The following is a 19921-nucleotide window of genomic DNA, read 5'->3' on the forward strand; positions in this document are numbered from 1 at the left end:
AACTTACTCATACTACAAATGTACTGGTCCTAGCAAAACAGGTTTCAAGGTACAAGTGTTTGTTCTTTCTTGCCAGTGTAAGAATAGAAACAAAGAATAACCCACCCTCCCAAAGTTGTCCTGCCCTCACCCCTAGAATATATTCTCTTTCCAGATATAGTTAAGAATATGGACCTTGGGGTGCCTGGGTGGCTCAGTGGGTTAAAGCCTCTGCCTTCGGCTCAGGTCATGATGCCAGGGTCCTGGGATCAAGCCCCGAATTGGGCTCTCTGTTCCACGGGGAACCTGCTTCTTCCTCTCTCTCTCTCTCTCTCTCTCTCTCTCTGTGCCTGCCTCTCTGCCTACTTGTGATCTCTATCTGTCAAATAAATAAAAATCTTAAAAAAAAAAAAGAAAGAAAGAAAGAAAGAAAGAAAGAAAGAAAGAAAGAAAGAAAACGGACCCTGAAATGGGGAGGTAATTGTGAATTATCCAAGGGCGAGGGGTCCTAATCTAATCGCGTAAGTCCTCAAAAGCAAAAAACCTTTCCCAACTTTAGCCAGTGAAGAAAGATGTGACAGTGGAAGAAAGATCAGAGACATGCAACACGGGTGGCTTGAAAACAGAGGAAGAGGGCCACGAGTCAAGGAATGCAGGCCTCTAGACGCTGAGAGAAGCAAAGAAACAGATTCCCCCTGAGGGGCCTCCAGAGAGGAACCCAGCCCTGCTCACACCTTAATTGTAGCTCAGACTTCTAAGCTTATGAAACTGTAAATAACAAATTTGTGATGTTTTAAGTCACCTATAATTTGTTAATGGTAGTGACAGAAAATTAATACAAAAGGCAATCCTCATTTTCAGCATGGCCCTGTAAAGTGGTGAGTGGGAATTTACCGCCAGACCCCCAAACCAGAGAGCTGTCTTACTCTGGCTGAAACTGTCCCTTCAGGCCCCTTTCCCCCTTTGCAACTTGGCTGACTTGGTCATCTTTCAAGACTCTGCACCAACTTTCTCTCCTGTGAAAAGTCTTAGTTTTACCGATATAGGCTATACATTTCCCAGATGTGAGGCCCATGTTATATTCTTGGTGAATGTTAGTTTAAATGATGGACTTAAGTATCATTTGATGGAGTGTAAAAATAAGGCCCAGTAAAACTACTTTCTTGTCACCGCTTTTACGAAAGGAATAAGATCCCTTGCTAGGATCCGCCTACATTCACACCCATGAAGTCTTACCTTATTCCTTCTCCTCCTCTCTTTGGACACACACACACACACACACACACACAGCCTGGCAGAGTTGAATCCCAGTTGGTGAATGTTCAGAGTCAGATAAGTAAGGAATACATGCATCCCTAATAACGAGTACAAGCTGTAGGGGGTCAAAGACTGAAACCAGAAAGTTGCAAGGGAAATTTCTAAGGCATGGAAAAGTTTCTTACAATGTGGAGATTAAAAACAGAGTTAAGGTTTGAGAATGAAATAACAGAACTCAGCAGTGTGCTGGTTTTAAAATGTGTCTACAAATACTCCGACACTACTTTCTTCAAAAGGTGGAGACTAATTTCCCTCCCCTTGAATATGGGCTAGAGGGAGTCCCTTCTCATGAACACAGTATGGATGACATGAACAGCGTGTGATCACGTCACAGGAAGTCATTACGACTTCCTTCCCTCCATCTCTCTCTTCTCTTCCCCACCCCTGACCCCCTCATTACTTGCTCTAGAGGAAGTGATCTACCAATGGCCACATGAGTGAACTGTCTTGGCAGAAGATTCCTAAATCTTCAGACAACTGCAGACCCAGCTTACATCTTTTTTTTTTTTTTAAGATTTTATTTATTTATTTGAGAGAGAGAGACAGTGAGAGAGAGCATGAGCGAGGAGAAGGTCAGAGGGAGAAGCAGACTCCCCATGGAGCTGGGAGCCCGATGCAGGACTCGATCCCGGGACTCCAGGATCATGACCTGAGCCGAAGGCAGTCATCCAACCAACTGAGCCACCCAGGCGTCCTTCTTTTTTTTTTTTTAAGATTTTTATTTCTTTATTTGACAGAGAGAGAGAGGAGAAAGCAAGCACAAGCAGAGAGAGCAGCAAGCAGGGAAGAAGGAGGTTCCCTGCTGAGCAAGTAGCCTGATATGGGGCTCGATCTCTGGACCCTGGGATCATGACCTGAGCCAAAGGCAGAAGCTTAACGGACCGAGCCACCCAGGCGGCCCCCTCTGCAACCAGCCCACATCTTGACAGAAACCACTGGGTGAGTCCCAGAGCCAGAACCACTCAGCTAAGTTGCTTTCAAATTTCCAAACACAGAAACTATGAGATAATAAATGTTCGCTGTTTCCAGCCACTAAGTTTTAGAGTTATTTATTATGCAGTAATAGATAGCCAATATACATGAGACACAATCCCTCGGGCAGAGGTTGCAAATTGGAAGTCAAGATCCTGGTTCAGTCTGCAAATACATTTTCCTCAGCTCATCATGTTTTTTATGAGCCAAAATTTAAAAATCATTTAAATTCATTTGGAAATCTAGATTTCCAGTCTCTCTCAAAGATGTGGAAATCTGGCAACACAAAGGCCTGAGCTCTGGTCTGGCAGCTGTGAGGGAGAACTGAGGACCTGCCTTCTGCTATAGGCTCTCCCAAGCTCCCCGGAGCCCCCACTAACCCCAACCCCGTTAGCTATTCATCTCTGTGCCGCCAACACTAACAGCATGGCTTTTGTACTGCTCCTTCTCTTGTATTAGAAAAACATTTCTCATTTCTTATACCTCTGAAAAAACTAGGAAGCAAAAGATAAACTGAAAGGGCTTATATGTCTTAAGAAATCTGGGAGAACAGGGGTGCCCAGGTGGCTCAATTGATTAAATATCTGACTTTGGCTCAGGTCATGATCTGGGGGTCCTGAGAGCGAGCCTCACCTTGGGCTCTCTGCTCAGCGGGAAGCCTGCTTCTCCTTATCTCCCCCTCACTCATACGTGCTCTCTCTCTCATATAAATAAATAAAATCTTTAAAAATTAAAAAAGAAAGATAGATGTCTAGGAGAATACTTATTTCTCGGTGGGAGAGAAGACTCTCCCTGCATGCCTAATATGCCATGACTGAACGTCTGTGTCAAATACACACAACTTAAGATTCTAGAAGCAAATGGACTGGCCCCCGTAAATGTGTTGGGTGAAGCAGCTCTTTCTCACCTGGGCTCTTTGAAATGGGGTGAAGGTAAGGATGATGAGTTTGCTAGACTTGGCTTTGAGCATCTTAAAAGAAGCCACCAACAGGACACTTCTCCTCTCATACTGTTTGTTGTTGAGAACATGAGAGCTATCAAGTCTTCCAGTGTTGTACTAACAATAATTGCTTAGCTTCACATTCTTATAGCTGACTCACATCGTGTCGGACCACATCCGGATTGACTAATCAGAAATAACCTCAAGCACAACCCCTGCTTTTCCATAAATGCATATATTATTTTTCCTGTTTTCTCTAGAAAATAAACACTGAACTAGAACAAGAGTCAACGAATTTCAGCACACAAGCTAAATCTGGCCCACTGCCGGCTCTAATAAATAAAGTTTTATTGGAACACAGCCACACTCGTTCATTTCCGTGTTGTCTGCGGCTGCTTTTGCCCCATGGCGACTGAACTAAGTGTTACGACAGAGACTTTATGACCTGCAAGCCTAAATTTCACCATCTAGAGACACCTACGTGGCTCAGTCAATTAAGCCTCTGCCTTCAGCTCAGGTCATGATCCCAGGGTCCTGGGATGGAACCCCCAATTGGGCTCCCTGCTCAGTGGGGAGTCTGTTTCTCCCTCTGCCTGCCACTCCCCCTGATGGCATACACACTCACTCTCTCTCTCTCTGACAAATTAATAAATAAAATCCTCAAAAAAAAATTAATATGTAGCTGATCTTTGAACAAGAAGGATAAAACACAAATATTTTGATAGTTAATAAGCTAAGAACACATTTTTCTTCAAAGGAACACAACATGGGAAACAGTGAAGTCACCACACCCTCTCCAGAATATTTGCCTTCTAATTCCTTGTCAATAACTCTAAAGCTTGCTTTACCTTACAAAGAGACATAAATAAGACAGTGTTTTAAATTGAAAATGAACTCACGGTGGCTAGTTTCTGAACATCTTCATCAGATGCTCCCAGAGAGGCCAGGCCTATTTCTTGTGAAAACTGAGCAAACTTAGGATCCGCAAGTAGTGGAACATGTCCCAGGAGTTCGTGACATGTGTCTCTGACAAGAAAAACATTGTAAAAAAGTATTATACGAAAGGCTTTAAACTATCACCGGTAGAACAAGCTTAAAATCCTAACTGTAACCCTGATATTATAATTAATCACTGTGACCAAATTTCATAAAGTCTAAGACTTCTTTTATCACAGCTCTGAAACCCAGACACAACTTACAATCCACGGCGTCTTCAAGTGTATGATATCCAATATTTGTAATAAATAATAGCAACAACTATTTTCAAGGGCTTACCGTATGTCAACCACATGGTAAGTTGGGTTTTTTTTTTTTTTTTTTTTAAGATTTTATAAGACAGAGCATGGTCGGAGAGGAGAGGGACAAGCAGACTCCCTGCTGAGCAGGAAGCCCAATGCAGGGCTCGACCCCAGGACCCTGGGATCATGACCCAAGCTGAAGGCAGATAGCCAACCAGCCGAGACACCCAGGCACCCCACTGTAAGTGTTTTATGACATACACTATCCCTTGTAATCCTCAAGAGAAACTTAGGAAATTAATGTACTTTAATAGTGCATGATCCTATAAGAAGGGGCGGGCAATCTACAGTCACAGGACAAATCAGGCCCACCACCCGTTTATAAGTAAAGTTCCTCGGAATACAGCCATAGCCCTTTTATTTATGTACTATCTAGGGCTCTTTTTAACTAAAACCGCAGGGTTGAATAGCTGTGACTAAGACCATATGGCCGGCAGAGCCTAAAATATTTATTAGCTCGCCCTGTGGTGATCAAGCCAAAATTTGAATCCAGCTTATGGTGATTCGAAACTGTCGCTTTTAACGCTGAAGTTGCACAGCCTGCCATGTTACGCTTTGCAGACACTGGCAAACAACGGAGGATCATATCATCATCATCAAAGCGCCTTTCCCACCAAAGAGTTATCTGCCCATAACACAAGCAACTCCCTCGAACCTGCCCAGTGGAAAACCTTCCCAGTCCTCTGCTTTGGTTAGCCTGAACTAGGAAACAACAGACGCTTAGATCTGCTCTCATTTGCCCGTGCTTCTATTTGGAGCCAAATGATGAGGCAAAGACAGGTATGTGTCACAGGGAAGCGAGGCAGATGCCTTCCTGAGTCATTGCCATGAATCACAAAGTGTTCCCTGATCCCGAGCTATATTGGAATGAATCCTCCTATGATTCTCTGGGAATGGATCAAGAAGCTGCAATATTTTATTTTCCTGGCAAAAAGTAATTAGCCAGGTCGTATTTGAAAGATGTTTCCTAACTTCACCTGGGCTCCTCTCAAGTGTTTCACTTCAAGTAGATGCTAGAATATACATGCCAGGGGCTGCCACTATGATTAAAAGTATGAAGTATGCTGGGTGGTTCTGTGGTTGAAGCAAGTCAGTGGCGGTCAAAGGCACAAGATCGATGCCCACATACAACAGATGGTATTACTCAGTCTAAACATCTTGTTCCCACCACTCAAACCACATCCCCAGCCTTGGCCAGCCACTTCACAGGTACATCGGGTAGAACGGGTAGCCAAATGAGAACGTGGAGAGAGGACGCTAAAAGAAATTCCCAACGTATTCCCTGTCATCTGCATGCCAATAGCTTTCTTTTTACAAAAGACTGAATGCATGGAAGAGAACACATGCTTGTTGCTCTCCAATCCTATTGCTTAAGGCAGAGATTCAGACTCATTGAACTTTAGGGTATAAAGAGAATTTAAATATTATCTGAGTCCTTCATATTAAAGACAGGAAGAAAGAAAGACAGAAAGCTAACATATTCTGAGTTCTTATTATGTGCTGGGTACTGTACTAAATGTTCTCATATCACGTCAGTAATTTATCCTTATTTACAAAGAAGTCTTACGATTCCCATTTGATGAGGAAACGATAATTCAGTAAATGTAAGCATCTTTCCAAGGTCACACTCTTAAGAGACAGACAAGATTCGAAATCAATTTCCTCCAACTTAAAGCTGTGCTCTTCCTCTCCATTGTTTTAACTAGCAGATGTGGAGAAATGGAAGGGAAAGGTCAGGGGGTGCCGCTTACATTGTAGGGAGAGCGTTTAACGAAGCCGGTCAGCACAAGTGAAAATGTAGTCAGTACGTTACAAGTCTCTTTTCCTGCTACTCAGTGGCCCTCAATCTTCTAAATTACTTGAGCAGCATTTTTAAAAATACCAGTGACCGGGTCCCATGTAAAACCAATTCAATCTGACTCCTGGGGACAGACCAGAGCATCTGTATTGTTTCCAGAGCTCTGAGGGTGCTAATAAGACACAGCCAAGGTAGAGACCTACTGTCATAACAGATGATACTAGGAGCTCTCCTAGCAGGCTTCCAACAGCAAGGAATTGGAACGAAACCAAAGGTGATTTTGTAATTTTGAGCTGCCCAAATTTAATTCCACTGAAATTACATCAGAATCCTGGGGCATAATGAAAGGTGGTGAAAGAGAGTTTACTAGATAGCTAATTACTCCTCCATGTGCATTTGATTCAGTGAAAGCATCTAATACTCTATGCTGGGAGTGGACCCCATCGATGTACTCCTGTAATGAGTTTTTTAAAAGGCCGTGCAGTCCGCACTGATGTTGGGATCAGGATCAAGTGGCCCACCATGGATAAATTTGAATACCTCCATTGTAGCCTATAATGTAAATACTAAAGCACCCCTACCCATCCAGGCAGAAAATATGACACTGATCATTCCAAAATTAGACCAGATGTCAAACTTTAGGGAAACACTGAAGACGGCATAAAGAAAGTAGGTAAGCAGAAACTAAAATAGCAAGTAGTGTGACCAAAACATATAGAACGCTTGCTATGAGCCAGACGGTGTGCTAAGGGCTTCGCTGTGCGAGCGCGAGACAGGTCACGGCTACCTGGGCATTCAGGGTGCAATACTGGATTTACTTTTGAACTTGTCAAATCCTTGTGGAAGGCTGCTGCACACAGCCTTATATCTACCTAGGTACTAAATGAATTTGAAAACATACAGGTAGAAGGAAAAGAGAGAAGGTGGCAGTCAAAAAGGAAAAAAGAAGGAAAATACTAAGATCCAAAGACATGAAGGGGTCCATTCTCTGGAATAAAAGATGTCATTATCTGAAACCTGTAACTCAAAGCCAACCTAAGAAGTTTTAATAGCATCCCAATGATAAGGTAATGCAACTATTCGTGGAAGAGGATGAAAGAAAGGAATTTGAAAGAATGAAATCATGCAATATGGCAGAATATACTGCTTCATTAAGAATGAAAGTCTCCGGGGACGCCTGGGTGGCTCAGTTGGTTAAGCAGCTGCCTTCGGCTCAGGTCATGATCCCAGCGTCCTGGGATCGAGTCCCACATCGGGCTCCTTGCTCGGCGGGGAGCCTGCTTCTCCCTCTGCCTCTGCCTGCCATTCTGTCTGCCTGTGCTTGTTCTCTCCCTCTCTCTCTCTCTGATAAATAAATAAAATCTTAAAAAAAAAAAAAAAAAAAAAAAGAATGAAAGTCTCGGGGTGCCTGGATGGCTCAGGCAGTTAAGCATCCAACTCGATTTTGGCTCACATCTTGAATTCAGGGCAATGAAATCAAACCCCATTCCCAGCTCCAGAGTTCAGTAGGCAATCTGCTTGAGGTTCTCTCTCCTCTCTCTCTCTCTCTCTCTCTCTCTCTGCCCCTTCCCTCACTTCCGCCCATGCTTGCACTCTCCCTCTCTCTAAAATAAATAGATAAATCAAAAAAAAAAAAAAAAAGAGGGCACCTGGATGGTTCAGTGGGTTAAGCCTCTGCCTTCCCCTCAGGTCATAATCTCAAGGTCCTGGGATCAAGCCCCTCATCAGGCTCCTGCTCGGCTGGAAGCCTGCTTCCCTCTACCACCCTCTCTCTGCCTGTCTCTCTGCCTACTTGAGATCTCTGTCAAATAAATAAAATCTTAAAAAAAAAAAAAAAAAGAATGAAAGCCTGAAGCCAGGTGTCTAATAAAATTACCGATGGAACAGGAGGGATGCCTTTCACCCTGTTATAAGTAGAAATGATAGCATCTCACTAGTTTGTGTCCACTTCTCAGCTCCATGTCCCTGCAGAGACCCTAAAAACCACCAATCAGGCTCAGCGAGTGTGTGTGCACAGCGTGGGCAGTGAGCCCGCCTCTCATGGAGCCAAGGCTTTAAGCGCCTATATTTCAAGACCAGAAGCAAGGTTATCGTCTTTTATGACTGGTGAAGCCGTCTCAGAAATAAACTCTATCCCAGAGTCTTTGGCTTAGACATGGGGTGTAGACAAAGGAGACTGAAGTGCCAAGAAACCCTTCAACCAAACAGCAAAGAAAGATGTTTAATGTTACTAACAAAAGCAATTACTTAACTTCAGTAAGTCTCAATAGTTTCTCTGACACCGAAGGATTTAGAAGCTGGAGTTGACTCTGACTCAGAGACTGAAAGAGGCTCCAGACTTTGGGGAATCTGAAGGAAAAAGGCTATCTTTTCTCCAACCTTTGTATAAGTCAGGTTCTGGTGGGCTGAAATCACGCGGTTTCGCCCTATTTCACAAAGCACAGCTGTTATTATGTCCCGCATATAGAGTAGTTCACGATCCTTCTGTGGGCTGTGTCATCCACAGCTGGGACCCCTGAGTACCTAATTATGAACAGGTTTCCGAGGTGAGTCCACAACTATTGCCTTATCACACCAGATCGCTCTTAAAAGATTCAATTATTTGGCTATAATTGCACCTGTCAGCACATGCTGCCTCCAATCTCTACATCGGCAAACTTTTCTCTTTTTAACTCGCATCCCTTTGATGCATTTTCGCCTGAATAATGCTTTCAGAAGCCTTTTCACAAAAGCGCTCTGTTCACTGGAAATGTAGGACCTTTCAAAACTGTTAACACTGTAAAACATCATGTCTCCTTTTGAGGGGGGAAAAAAAAAGAAAGAAAGAGAAAGAAAAGCGAGAGCTGATATCAGACTCTAAACTTTTGCTGCTCTAAATTGGAATCTTTTCTGATAAGCCCCGTTAGGAGGATTTTAAAGCCTGCTGAAATGGGCCCACAGAAGGGCCTGGGCAAAATGCCTGCGGGGAAATCTTAAATCATTCTAAGAAAGTTGCGATCATCTTGCTGTGGGGAAATAAGGGTCCTGGTTGTTAAGTTCACATTCAAAATGAGTCTGGCATTTTTTCTCCTCTTATCAGTTTTCAAAGCTGACTCCTCACGCTACATGTTGAACAACTCCGTTTTATTTCTGCTGTAAATTAAAGCCTTTAAGAAGCAGTGAGCCAGCATCCGACATTGGCTTCTTATCCCAAATCAGTGCATCTGTCTTTTAAATCATATTGCTATAGGTTTTGTTTGTTCTAAATGACACAGAAGCCAACACAGTAGCTAAATCATGAAGAGAAGGAAAGCAAGACGAGCGGCAGGGGTGGGGAGTTCGCAGGGGTGAAAAGAAGCAGGAGGAAAAGCTGGGAGGCAAAATCGGGGATCTCTTTCAGCTTTCACACAACATTTGGTGGGTGAGTGCAAGAATCTGGGATAACACTCCGGGACGTACTGAAAAGGGGGTGACTTGGTTTGTTTTCACTGCACCAAGGAGATGATAACGGGAATTAATTTCGTATCGAGGCAATTCTTCTACAGCGCTTGCCTTGAACCCATGTACAGAGTTCCTTTGGTTTAGATTTAAAATAGCATACTGCAAAATCTGGCCCAGATAAAATTCTAGGCAGCCCTTATGATCACTCCCTCTTCTATCTCTATCGCGGTGCAGATAAATAGATATGTGGCCCTCTTTCTAAGAAGCAGAGCACTTAGATATCGTCCTGGAGGGAATCTTCTTGATTTTTTTCCCTCTAGGAATCATACGGAAGGCCACCAGTGTTACATTCCTTCACTACAATTCTTTTGAGACTGACAGAAGATACTGTAGTGATCTTTCTTGAAATTTCCTTCAAGAAGCATTTATCGTATGCCTATTCTGTACCAAGCACTATGTTAGGAAACAATACTTAAAAGTAAATAAGACATAATCCTAGAATAACTCTTAGCAGAGTCATGTTATGGTTCCATAAAAGGGCAAACAGCAAATACTAACTTTCCTGATCCAGGGAGAGACATACTTTCTAGCTCTTACAAGTCCCATAAAAGGGCTGCAAGGGAAACCGTGGCTATGTCTCTAGTTCCCCTATCATCTCAGATAGTTCTTATTTCTGGAATAAATAAGAGATTTTTAATTATTTCCCTGACGCCTCCCAAATCGCACTAAAGATTAAGGGTACAATATAACAGAATGGTTAAAAATCTATCTGAAGTCAGATCCAAGTCCATGTTCCATATTCTGCACTGGCAAAGGATTTAGACAAGTTCTATGCAAAAGGACTTTCTTCATCGATGGAAATATTTTATCTCTGCATTGTCCATTGTGGTAGCCCTTTGGCCCAGGTGGCTCCCGGACACTGGAAATGTGGCTTGCGCTACTGAGGAACTACAGTTAGAGTGAATTTGATTTTAATTAATAAATTTAAATAGTCATATCTCTAACATATTGGACAGCACAGATGTCTTGTTTTCTCATCTTTGGAATGGAAATTACATGGGTCCCTATCACATGGAGTTCTTTTTTTTTTTTTTTTAAGAAATTAGATTTTATCTTTTTTTTTTTTTAAGATTTTATTTGTTTATTTGACAGAGAGAGATCACAAGCAGGCAGAGAGGCAGGCAGAGAGAGAGAGGGGGAAGCAGGCTCCCTGCTGAGCAGAGAGCCCGATGCGGGACTCGATCCCAGGACCCTGAGATCATGACCTGAGCTGAAGGCAGCGGCTTAACCCACTGAGTCACCCAGGCGCCCTGATTTTATCTTTTTTTTTAAGATTTTATTTATTTATTTGACAGAGAGAGAGACAGCAAGAGAGGGAACAAAAGCAGAAGAGGGAGGGGGAGAAGCAGGCTTCCTGCTGAGCAGGGAGCCCAATGCAGAGCTCAACCTCAGGGCTCTGGGATCATGACCTGAGCTGAAGGCATATACTTAATGACCGAGCCACCCGGGGCCCCTTTCATGGAGTTCTTAAACAATGTAGTAAGATAACACATTGAAAACATCAGTTCCCAACGAGTTATGTATTATTCATCATATTACATTAAATTATCCTTACACCAACATCTATTTTGTACTTCAGTAAGGTTGCCCTTTTGGAAGATATTTTCTCACTTAAACAAGAACTTGTAATCTTCTCCAGGACAGATGTCATGCCATGGTCATCTTTGGATGCCTGACACATAAATAGATGCCCAATTTAACTGTCATTTAACCCAACCAAACAGAGCAGGGATGATGGGACTCCATGGCTCCATAAAGAGGGAAATCCAAGTGCATCCCATGTACAGTTTTCCTAATTTCCGATGTAGCATCAGGGCATCAGACTAGGTCTGGGTTTTGCTATATCCTAGTTGTGTGACCATAAGGAAATTACCTGACTGCCTTGAACTATGGATTTGCCGCCTGTTAAATGGTGACAGTCCTGCCTACCTCTTAAAGATGAGTGGAACGATGCCAGCCCAACAGAACATGTGTGGGAGAGGTCGGATCCCTCCTTCCTTCTCTTTTGCGATATCTTCTATACCTATCAACAGACGTAATTCTCTGCCCAGTAGTGAAGATGTCTGACCAGTGGTTGCCTTTTCCTTGCCTAAAATTCAATCACTTTAAATTTCTTCTTCTAAACTTGCAATTGAAAAATACAAATATTCCCAGAAAAAAAAAAATTCTCCCAGGTCATCTCGGTCTTCCACACCTGAAGGCACAGAAATGGGCTCCCCCTGACTACACGGCACTGAGGGAATGAGAACTGTGGTTCGGGTGCGGCATTAATTTCTAGATGACGAGCACCACACAAGGAAGGCAAACCTTGGACGGTGGAGGTGGGAAAGGGATCCTGCTTTGAATTGCAAATATATACGTATTTATATCCGAAAGCTTTACCCCCAGTCACGGTGGGTAACAGCCTAGAAGAACAGAAAGAGCCCCAGCAGGCACTTAGATATAAGCTTGGTTTCAAAATGCACAGGTTTTAAATAATGTATAGTGCTTTTTTTTTTTTTTTTTTCCATAGAATACCTATTGTTAGAGTGCTTGGGGCTCTTGAGACAAAAGGCCCTGTAAAAAGTCTTAAGGGTTATTTCTGTTTTTAGGCACCTCACAAAACAAGACACAATTTTATGATTGAAAACTCAGGAGTCCAGGTCTAGCAACATACGTGGCCTTGTAACTAGGCTGGAATTTTATGAGGTCCATCAGCCTCCTCATGAATTTAAGAGGAACCAAGAAAGAGTGGACCTATTTGGTATTTATATAAGGCTTTTTTTCTCTCTGCAAAGATCAAAGCATTATTTCATTATCCCTCACACAGAGAGGTTAAGTGGCTTGCCGACAGTCACACTGAGAGCTGATAGCAGGGCCTGGATTTCCAGCAAGCAGCGCACAGGTCCTTCTGCCTGAAGACACAAAGACCGCAGCCTCCTATCTGCATTTCTACCCTGAAGAGAGGAGCTAGCCTCTTTTTCCCAGTGAAAGAGGAGATGCCTCCTCTTGATAAATAGGGCAGGTTCCGTCCCCTGTGAAGATCAAAGGAGAAGGAGGGCTTCTAACAAAGACTGGTAGGGGGACCAAACGCTGATGGGACCTGCATAGCTCTAAACCACCTGAGAGACACAGACAGGGCTTCGGGTTCTAGCAAAGCAAGGGCCACCCAATGAAAGGAAGGGTGTTACTGTTGACTCTCTTACATAACATTTATAAATGAGAAAAACCAAGAAAGAAGCTATTCAACTTCACATGTTACAGGTTTTGAGTTTTCCTATTTAACGGTACCCTTTAACATGGAATAGTGGCTAATCTCACAGTCGCGGACACAGACTACTTGAGTTTAAATCCTGACTTCCTTGCTCCCCACCAGCTGGGTGCCCTTGGGCAAGTTGCTTAACCTTTCTGGACCTCAGTTTCCTCATCCATAAACTCAGAATAATAACAGCAACAACCCCTCAGAGCGTTGTTGTATTAAATGAGTTCAATCCATATACAACACTGAAAATCGTGCCTCGTCCATAATAGTCAATAAATACATACATGTTGTTAAGAGAAAAGAAAAAATACTGTTGTCACTTCTGCTCTACCGATATTGTTGCTGAAGTTATCTGTTAGTCTAGAAGGGACGACAATCCTTTAGGTCTTAGGGCCTCTGTCTAACGTCTTAACTGGCCCCGGGTAGAGCTCAAACCAAATGTCTCCTGAGGGGGACGATGGCTGCTGTGCTGAGGGTGTGAGCTCTGGGTTAAAACTCAGGAAAAGGAAGCCAGATGGGATTGGCTCTCTGAGACCATGCTGTCCGCTGAGACTCGCTAATCCTTACGCTTCTCTGCAATCCCAAATGGCAGCGATGAGAATAGAGTGCAGAGGAGGCCAGGTGGCTAGGCAGGGAAATCGAGGCTGCGCCCCCCTGTCCTCTGGGAAGGAGCAAGTTGAAGCTAAACTGAGCTCATAGGAATGAAGGTTAAACTCTCTAAAGTTCTGGTTTATCTTCCCAGTGCCGCAGTAAGTCCTTACCCAGACTGGCCTTCAGCCAGACCAAATATTAAAAACACCTGAGGGGCGCCTGGGTGGCTCAGTCGTTAAGCATCTGCCTTTGGCTCAGGTCATGATCTGGGAGTCCTAGAATCGAGCCCCACACCGGGTTCCCTGCTCATCGGGGAGCCTGCTTCTCCCTCTCCCTCTGCTCCTGCTTGTGTTCCCTCTCTCGCTGTGTGTCTCTGTCAAATAAATAAATAAAATATTTTTTAAAAAATAATTAAATTTTTTTAAAAAAGTAAAAACACCCGAGACAGTCAGGGCTTACGTCAGACAAATCCTCATGCCCAGAACCTCTCAGATGGTAGCAAGGAGGGAAAACTGAGACTGGAAAGATCCTCTTTTCCCTCACATTACAGACCTAGTGAGAGGCATCTGTTAGATCACGAGAGGGGCAGCCAAATTTTCTTATAAATGTGGAAGCCTACATCTTTACCTGCTGATATTATTACTTAACAAATGAGGATTCATGTCTGAGCCACAAGAAAATAAATGACATCTTCTGCCAGTTTTAGGGAGGGTTCTGTTCTAATAAGCAAGGGCTAAACATAAAATCCATTTACTTAGAAACAGATGAAAAATACTGTCAGAAATAATTCACTTTTATTTTTCTTGTAAAATTAAAATGCAGCACCAATTATAAGAAAAATCACCTGAAGGCAAAGCCTTTTTTTAAACTTTAAACAGTTATATTTAAAAATAACATTAATTGCCCCTAAAATGTTCAACGGCAACAAGAAAGAATTTCTCAATTGCAAACGCATTCGGTGGTATTATGGCAACAGACGTTGCAATATTAGTCAGTGGCGTCACAAATTATTTCCTAATGGTGGAAGTTTGCCCTTTGATTTGAAAAGTGACATACCAGGAAAGAGCAGAAGAAAATAAACCCCCATCACTCTGTGTTGAATGATCGATCATGCCGACAGAGCTCAGAGTCAGGGACTCCCTGACTGAAGAAGCTTATGCTATGTTGAGCCAAGTGTATTTTTGTTACTAGTATGTTAAGCCCAACATTGGAAAATAAAATAGAATGAATATTTTTAGACATTTTCACTGAAACATTGTTTAAAGGGATTCCTGGTGCAGAATCACGTTATTACTCTGGCAAGGGTTCTTCTGGAAAGACAGATATTATACAGGCTTGACCTCAAAAAACTGACCTCAAAGAATGTAGGTTTCTATTTAGAATTCCTGGTTGCTTCTCCCTGAGCAATAGACAATGAAGGAAAGCCTGTGCTATGGATGTGTATTTCACCATTGCCCTGGATAAACTTTAAAGTTTCAAAGCACACCCAGTGCAAAACCATGAGGAATCTGGCCACCTCCGTCCAGAAATCTAGATCACAGTAGATTTGGCCTATATTGAGAAGAACAAAACCAGATTATATAGGAAAAAATATATATATAATATATTTGTATATATAATATATAATATTTATACATATATAATTATTATATTGTTATTATATTTATAAATATATAATATATACTAAAATATATTTTATATATGATATTATATATATCATATATATATTATATATATGATGAATGCCTTAGAAAATAGGGTCTGCTTGCCCTACCCTTCTTCATTCCTAAGATTTCAGTCAATCCACACAGCTTCTGAAGGAAAGCATAAAATTTGGCCCCCAGAGAATAGAACAGTTTTCTTCAGCTATACATCTCATTAACAAACTCTGTGTTTCTAAGATACCACTGGGCATTGGGACTATCGAAGGCCCTGGAAATCATATACACAAGTACATGTGCACAGGCAAATTAAGCTGGCAGGTGCTCAACCTCCACCTTGCACAAAACACATTCAAGAAATCTGTAGAAACTATGAAGAATAGAGACCACAAATCCCTTCAGAGGAAAGGCCTAGGGAAAAAAAAAGGCAAAAGACTTAAAGCACAAATAGGGAGAGGGGAACATAGACCACATCTGAAAATCCAAAACACCTTCTGGAAACCAGAAGCCTGACGTCAGAGACCAAACCAGAGAGGGAGGGACAGGTCCCTCCCTACACCTTGCTTCTCTTCCCAGTATGCCTCCTAAATTGACTCACCACCAGTCCAGCAAGAAGCTTTGAGAGACAAATCCAGAGATTCCACTACCTCTCTGGTGGTCCATACTCCTCTCTGGGGGAGGGTTACCCACTCATACCAGATGTGGACGACACACCCATGCACACGGCTGCCCCTGGGGGGCCTGCATCAGTGCTTTCCTTCCAGAAGGTGTCAATCTCAGCAAACTTCTTAATGCAGTAATTTAGGTATTCGTTCAAATAGAATTTAGAACATGTTACAGAATGACATTCTTGTGAAAGCTAGGGCCATGAGCTTCCCTGCCTTTTGAGCGGGACAATATTTAGGATTAGTTACCCAAAGGGGAGAAAATATACTTTTTTAGCACCCTGAAAAGTGCAGTTTCATTCCTTCTCTCTCTCCCTCTCTCGTTCTTTCCTTCCTTCCCTCCCTTACTCTTTTTCTCTGGTTGACTGAGGGGGAGGTGGGGGGGAGGTGGGGACAACTTGCACATTTCCTTTTGTCCCTCTTCTTCAGCTTCACAGTGAATAATCACCTTCTTATTCTGAAACCATCTTTCTCCCAAAACAAAAGAGAGCAGCAGAATAGGTTTCCCCTTACTGGGCACATGGAAGAGAGGACTCCCAGCCCTCTCAGCTGCAGTGGCTGCCCATAACCCCACCCGCAAAGCTTCAGGATTTTACCTGAAGACACTGAATGTACAAAAATGCCTTAATCCTGGAAAGGTGTCCAGATCAGTCCCTGAAATCCGAGTAAAGCTACTGGGGAGGGTGGCGGGCACTCCCCAATACAGGACTGTAGCCTTTCAGAAAGAGGTCTGACCACCCCAGCCTGCAGGCCCAGGACTTCCAATAACTCCACAGCACTTAGTCCTCTGTACTCCCTCCCTCCACGGATCTCAGGTTGGGTCTCTGAGTAGACCCTGAGCCTGACACATCCTGGTGGCAGTGACATTCACGGCTTCACCCGCCAAGGACTCAGTTCTCACCTTATGTGCCAGGTTTAGGGATCCCCTGCAACCTTGGTCTGATCTCCTTGTTTCTGCATTGCCTTTATTAACTGACTTTGGGTTCCTTATAGTCCTATGAAGGAGACTGAGACATGAACAGATAATAACTACTCTGCATTGTAAGTACTAACATAGAAGGCAAAGTGTTACAGGAACACCGAGCTCTGCCCAGACAAATTTCCACAGAGAAGGCTGTGACTGAGCTCTAACCCTAGAGAATTAAGAGGATTTTACTGGAGTCACTCCAGGCCAAATGAACTCCCTGCACAAAAGGGTGAAGGCATGAACCAGGAGGATCACTGGGATGGTGAGAAGTTCGGTGAGGCTGGGGCATGCGGTTTTGGAGGAGGCAAAAGAGAAGCAGAAGATATGGTTTGATGAGATCAGACTTTATTCTCTATTTGCAACAAAAAACAACAAGTTAAACAAGGGAATTCTATACTGCATTTGTGTTTCAGAAAGGAAACAGGGTCTACAGACTGCTTCAAAGAGAAAATAAAGCAGTAATTAGGGGCACCTGGGTGGCTCTGTCGAGGCCTGGGGTCCTGGGATAGAGCCCCATATTGGGCTTCCTGCTCAGCAGGGAGACTGCTTCTCTCTCTTTCCTTCCCTGACCCACTCCCCCTCTCTGTCCCCCTGCTTGTGGGCTCTCTCTCTCTCTCCCTCTCTCTCTTAAATAAATAAATAAAATCTTTAGGAAAAAAAAGAAAGAAAACAATAATTGGTAGACAGACCAACAATGTTAACATGACCCATCAAATTTCTAGAACAGTGATTCTCCCTGGGAGCAGTGTTGCCCCCCTCAGGGGACATTTGGCAATATGTGCAGACATCTGTGGATAAGTGGAAGGGTGCTCTTGACATCTAGTGGCTAGGGGCCAGACATGCTCTTAATCATCCTACAATGCACAAGACAGCCCCCACAACAAAGAATTAGCTGGCCCAAAATATCAATAGGGCTGAGGAAGAGAAATCCTCTTCTAAAAGATGAGGTGGCCAGAGGGTGTGAGAAGACACAGCCACTGTGGATTTCCCCAAGAGGCAGAGAGGAGACGTGGAGATGGTGGACCTTCTCAAATGACCCTTCTGCTACCATTCATGGGCCAGGTCATGCTCACACACCTAGGCGACTTGGAACTCTGTATCTTTCCCTCTCATTCCTCAGAGTGAGAAGGACTCTTTTTTTTTTTTTTTTTTTTTTTAGATTTTAGATTTTATTTATTTATTTGACAGAGAGATCACAAGTAGGCAAAGAGGCAGGCATAGATAGAGGAGGAAGCAGGCTCCCTGCTGAGCAGAGAGCCCGATGTGGGACTCGATCCCAGGACCCTGAGATCATGACCTGAAGGCAGCGGCTTAACCCACTGAGCCACCCAGGTGCCCCAAGAAGGACTCATTTTTATTATTATTTCTGGAACATTATTATATTTTATATATATATAATATTATATATTCTGGAATAATAATTGTAAGGGCCTATTTAGCCAGAGGGATTCCATCTGGTTAAACAGTGATTTTGTTGTTTATGCAGTAAAACTTAAACTGACCCTGCCCACCCCCCCAGAGAAACCTACTTAAAAGCAAGTCCAGAAAACCAGTAAAATATGGTCACCAGTCCCAGATAACAGAGCCCAAATATAAGGGTGGGTCAGGTCAGGTAGAGATAACAGAACCCAGATGCAGAGATGAGTCAGGCCAGGAGGAGACATCCAATCAGTGGGGTGCACATACTGTCTCCCTAGCTACCAAGGAGTATGGGCCTTGCCTTTTGGGTGCCTTTTGAGCGCCCAAAATTCTGACCAAGGTGATAGGCTAATTCAAATAGCTCCTATGGGGTGAACTGTAATTCAGTTGGCCACCCGTGTGTGACCAACCATGACTGTGCAGCTTTCTCTGTGTGTTGCAATCTTATTGGCCATCTGTGTGTGGCCAGGCCCAACCACATGGCCTTTGTTCTATAAAAGTTAGTCTGTAAGGCAGGGAGGGGTCGCACTCTCTGTAAGAGGTCGGTTTGATTCTCTATGCTTGGCGCAAAATAAAACTTGGTTTGACCTTCGCTTTGTATCAGCCTCGCTCCTTTGATTACGGACCTAACAATAATATTATTACTTCTGGAATAACCTTGAATTTGACCCAATTGATTTACATAAAGGAAATTATTTACACACTTCAATACTCCATTAGGGGCAAAGTTACATGTGATCACAGCTGATCAAAGCAGACAGCCATGCAACAACAAAGTGCAGAATCACAGCCCTGGCCTCGGGCGCCGAGGAAGCGGGGAAAGATGGCTCTCCACTTCTAGCAAAATCAGTGGCCTTTCAGTCTAGGTAGAAACACTTGGAAAAGCAAGTCCTCCCACCAAGAAAATCAAGAGTCATTGACTCTCCACAACTTTCACTGCTGTCCGCCGGGCCAGAAAACTTTCTCCGGGGAACCAATCCAATCTGCCAGCACTTTTTAAATTAAAGTCTCACTCTCTGGCCAAGTTTAGGGAATACAAGAGTCTTTCAAATGTAAATTGTGAATAACAGGCCAAAGACACATTTAAAACCCAATATTTGTTGAAAGCTAGGATCTCAAAATACATTCTCCCCAGACTGAAAAGGAAAATAAAATTATTTTTTGCAGATAATGTCTTTTGGGGGCTTTCCCTCTCATTTCTACCGGTGTCAGGCATCTTCGAGGGCTCACCTATGTCCCATTAGCGCTGCCTCCAGGACAACAGTCCAGCAATTGAAGGCAGTTACTTGGAAGCAGAGTACAAGCACCAAACACAGGGGCCAAGTTGAACTTCCGCAAATTGAAGAATCTGCCCTCTCCTTGCTTTTCAATTGAAGAAATGGGGTTTCATTACAAAGACAATGCCTGGAAAAGTGCTTGGTCAGGAAACAGCACTCCCAGCATGGCGTCCCATCCATTCAATGCTGCAGGTGGGAAGGGATTTCGGAGGAGGTGATACATCTGGATTAAAGGGCTCTTTACCGAGAATTGTGTCTGCATAGTGTATTTCTGGAAGATGCAGGGGAAACTGGCAGCAGTGGTCACCTCTGGGGA

General features: G+C 43.4%; 1 protein-coding gene across 1 annotated transcript in view; it reads right to left on the reverse strand.

Annotated features, from left to right (window-relative positions):
- TPH2 (tryptophan hydroxylase 2) overlaps nucleotides 1-19921 on the reverse strand; it is a 96433-nt gene that overhangs the window by 34666 nt on the left and 41846 nt on the right. The window contains exon 8 of the mRNA XM_082742857.1: nucleotides 4108-4234. Within this exon, the coding sequence (XP_082598983.1) occupies nucleotides 4108-4234 (127 nt within the window). The remainder of the gene's footprint in view (nucleotides 1-4107; nucleotides 4235-19921) is intronic.

The sequence above is a fragment of the Mustela nivalis genome (genome assembly GCF_964662115.1).
Source record: "Mustela nivalis genome assembly, chromosome: 7".
Taxonomy (NCBI): Eukaryota; Metazoa; Chordata; class Mammalia; order Carnivora; family Mustelidae; genus Mustela; species Mustela nivalis.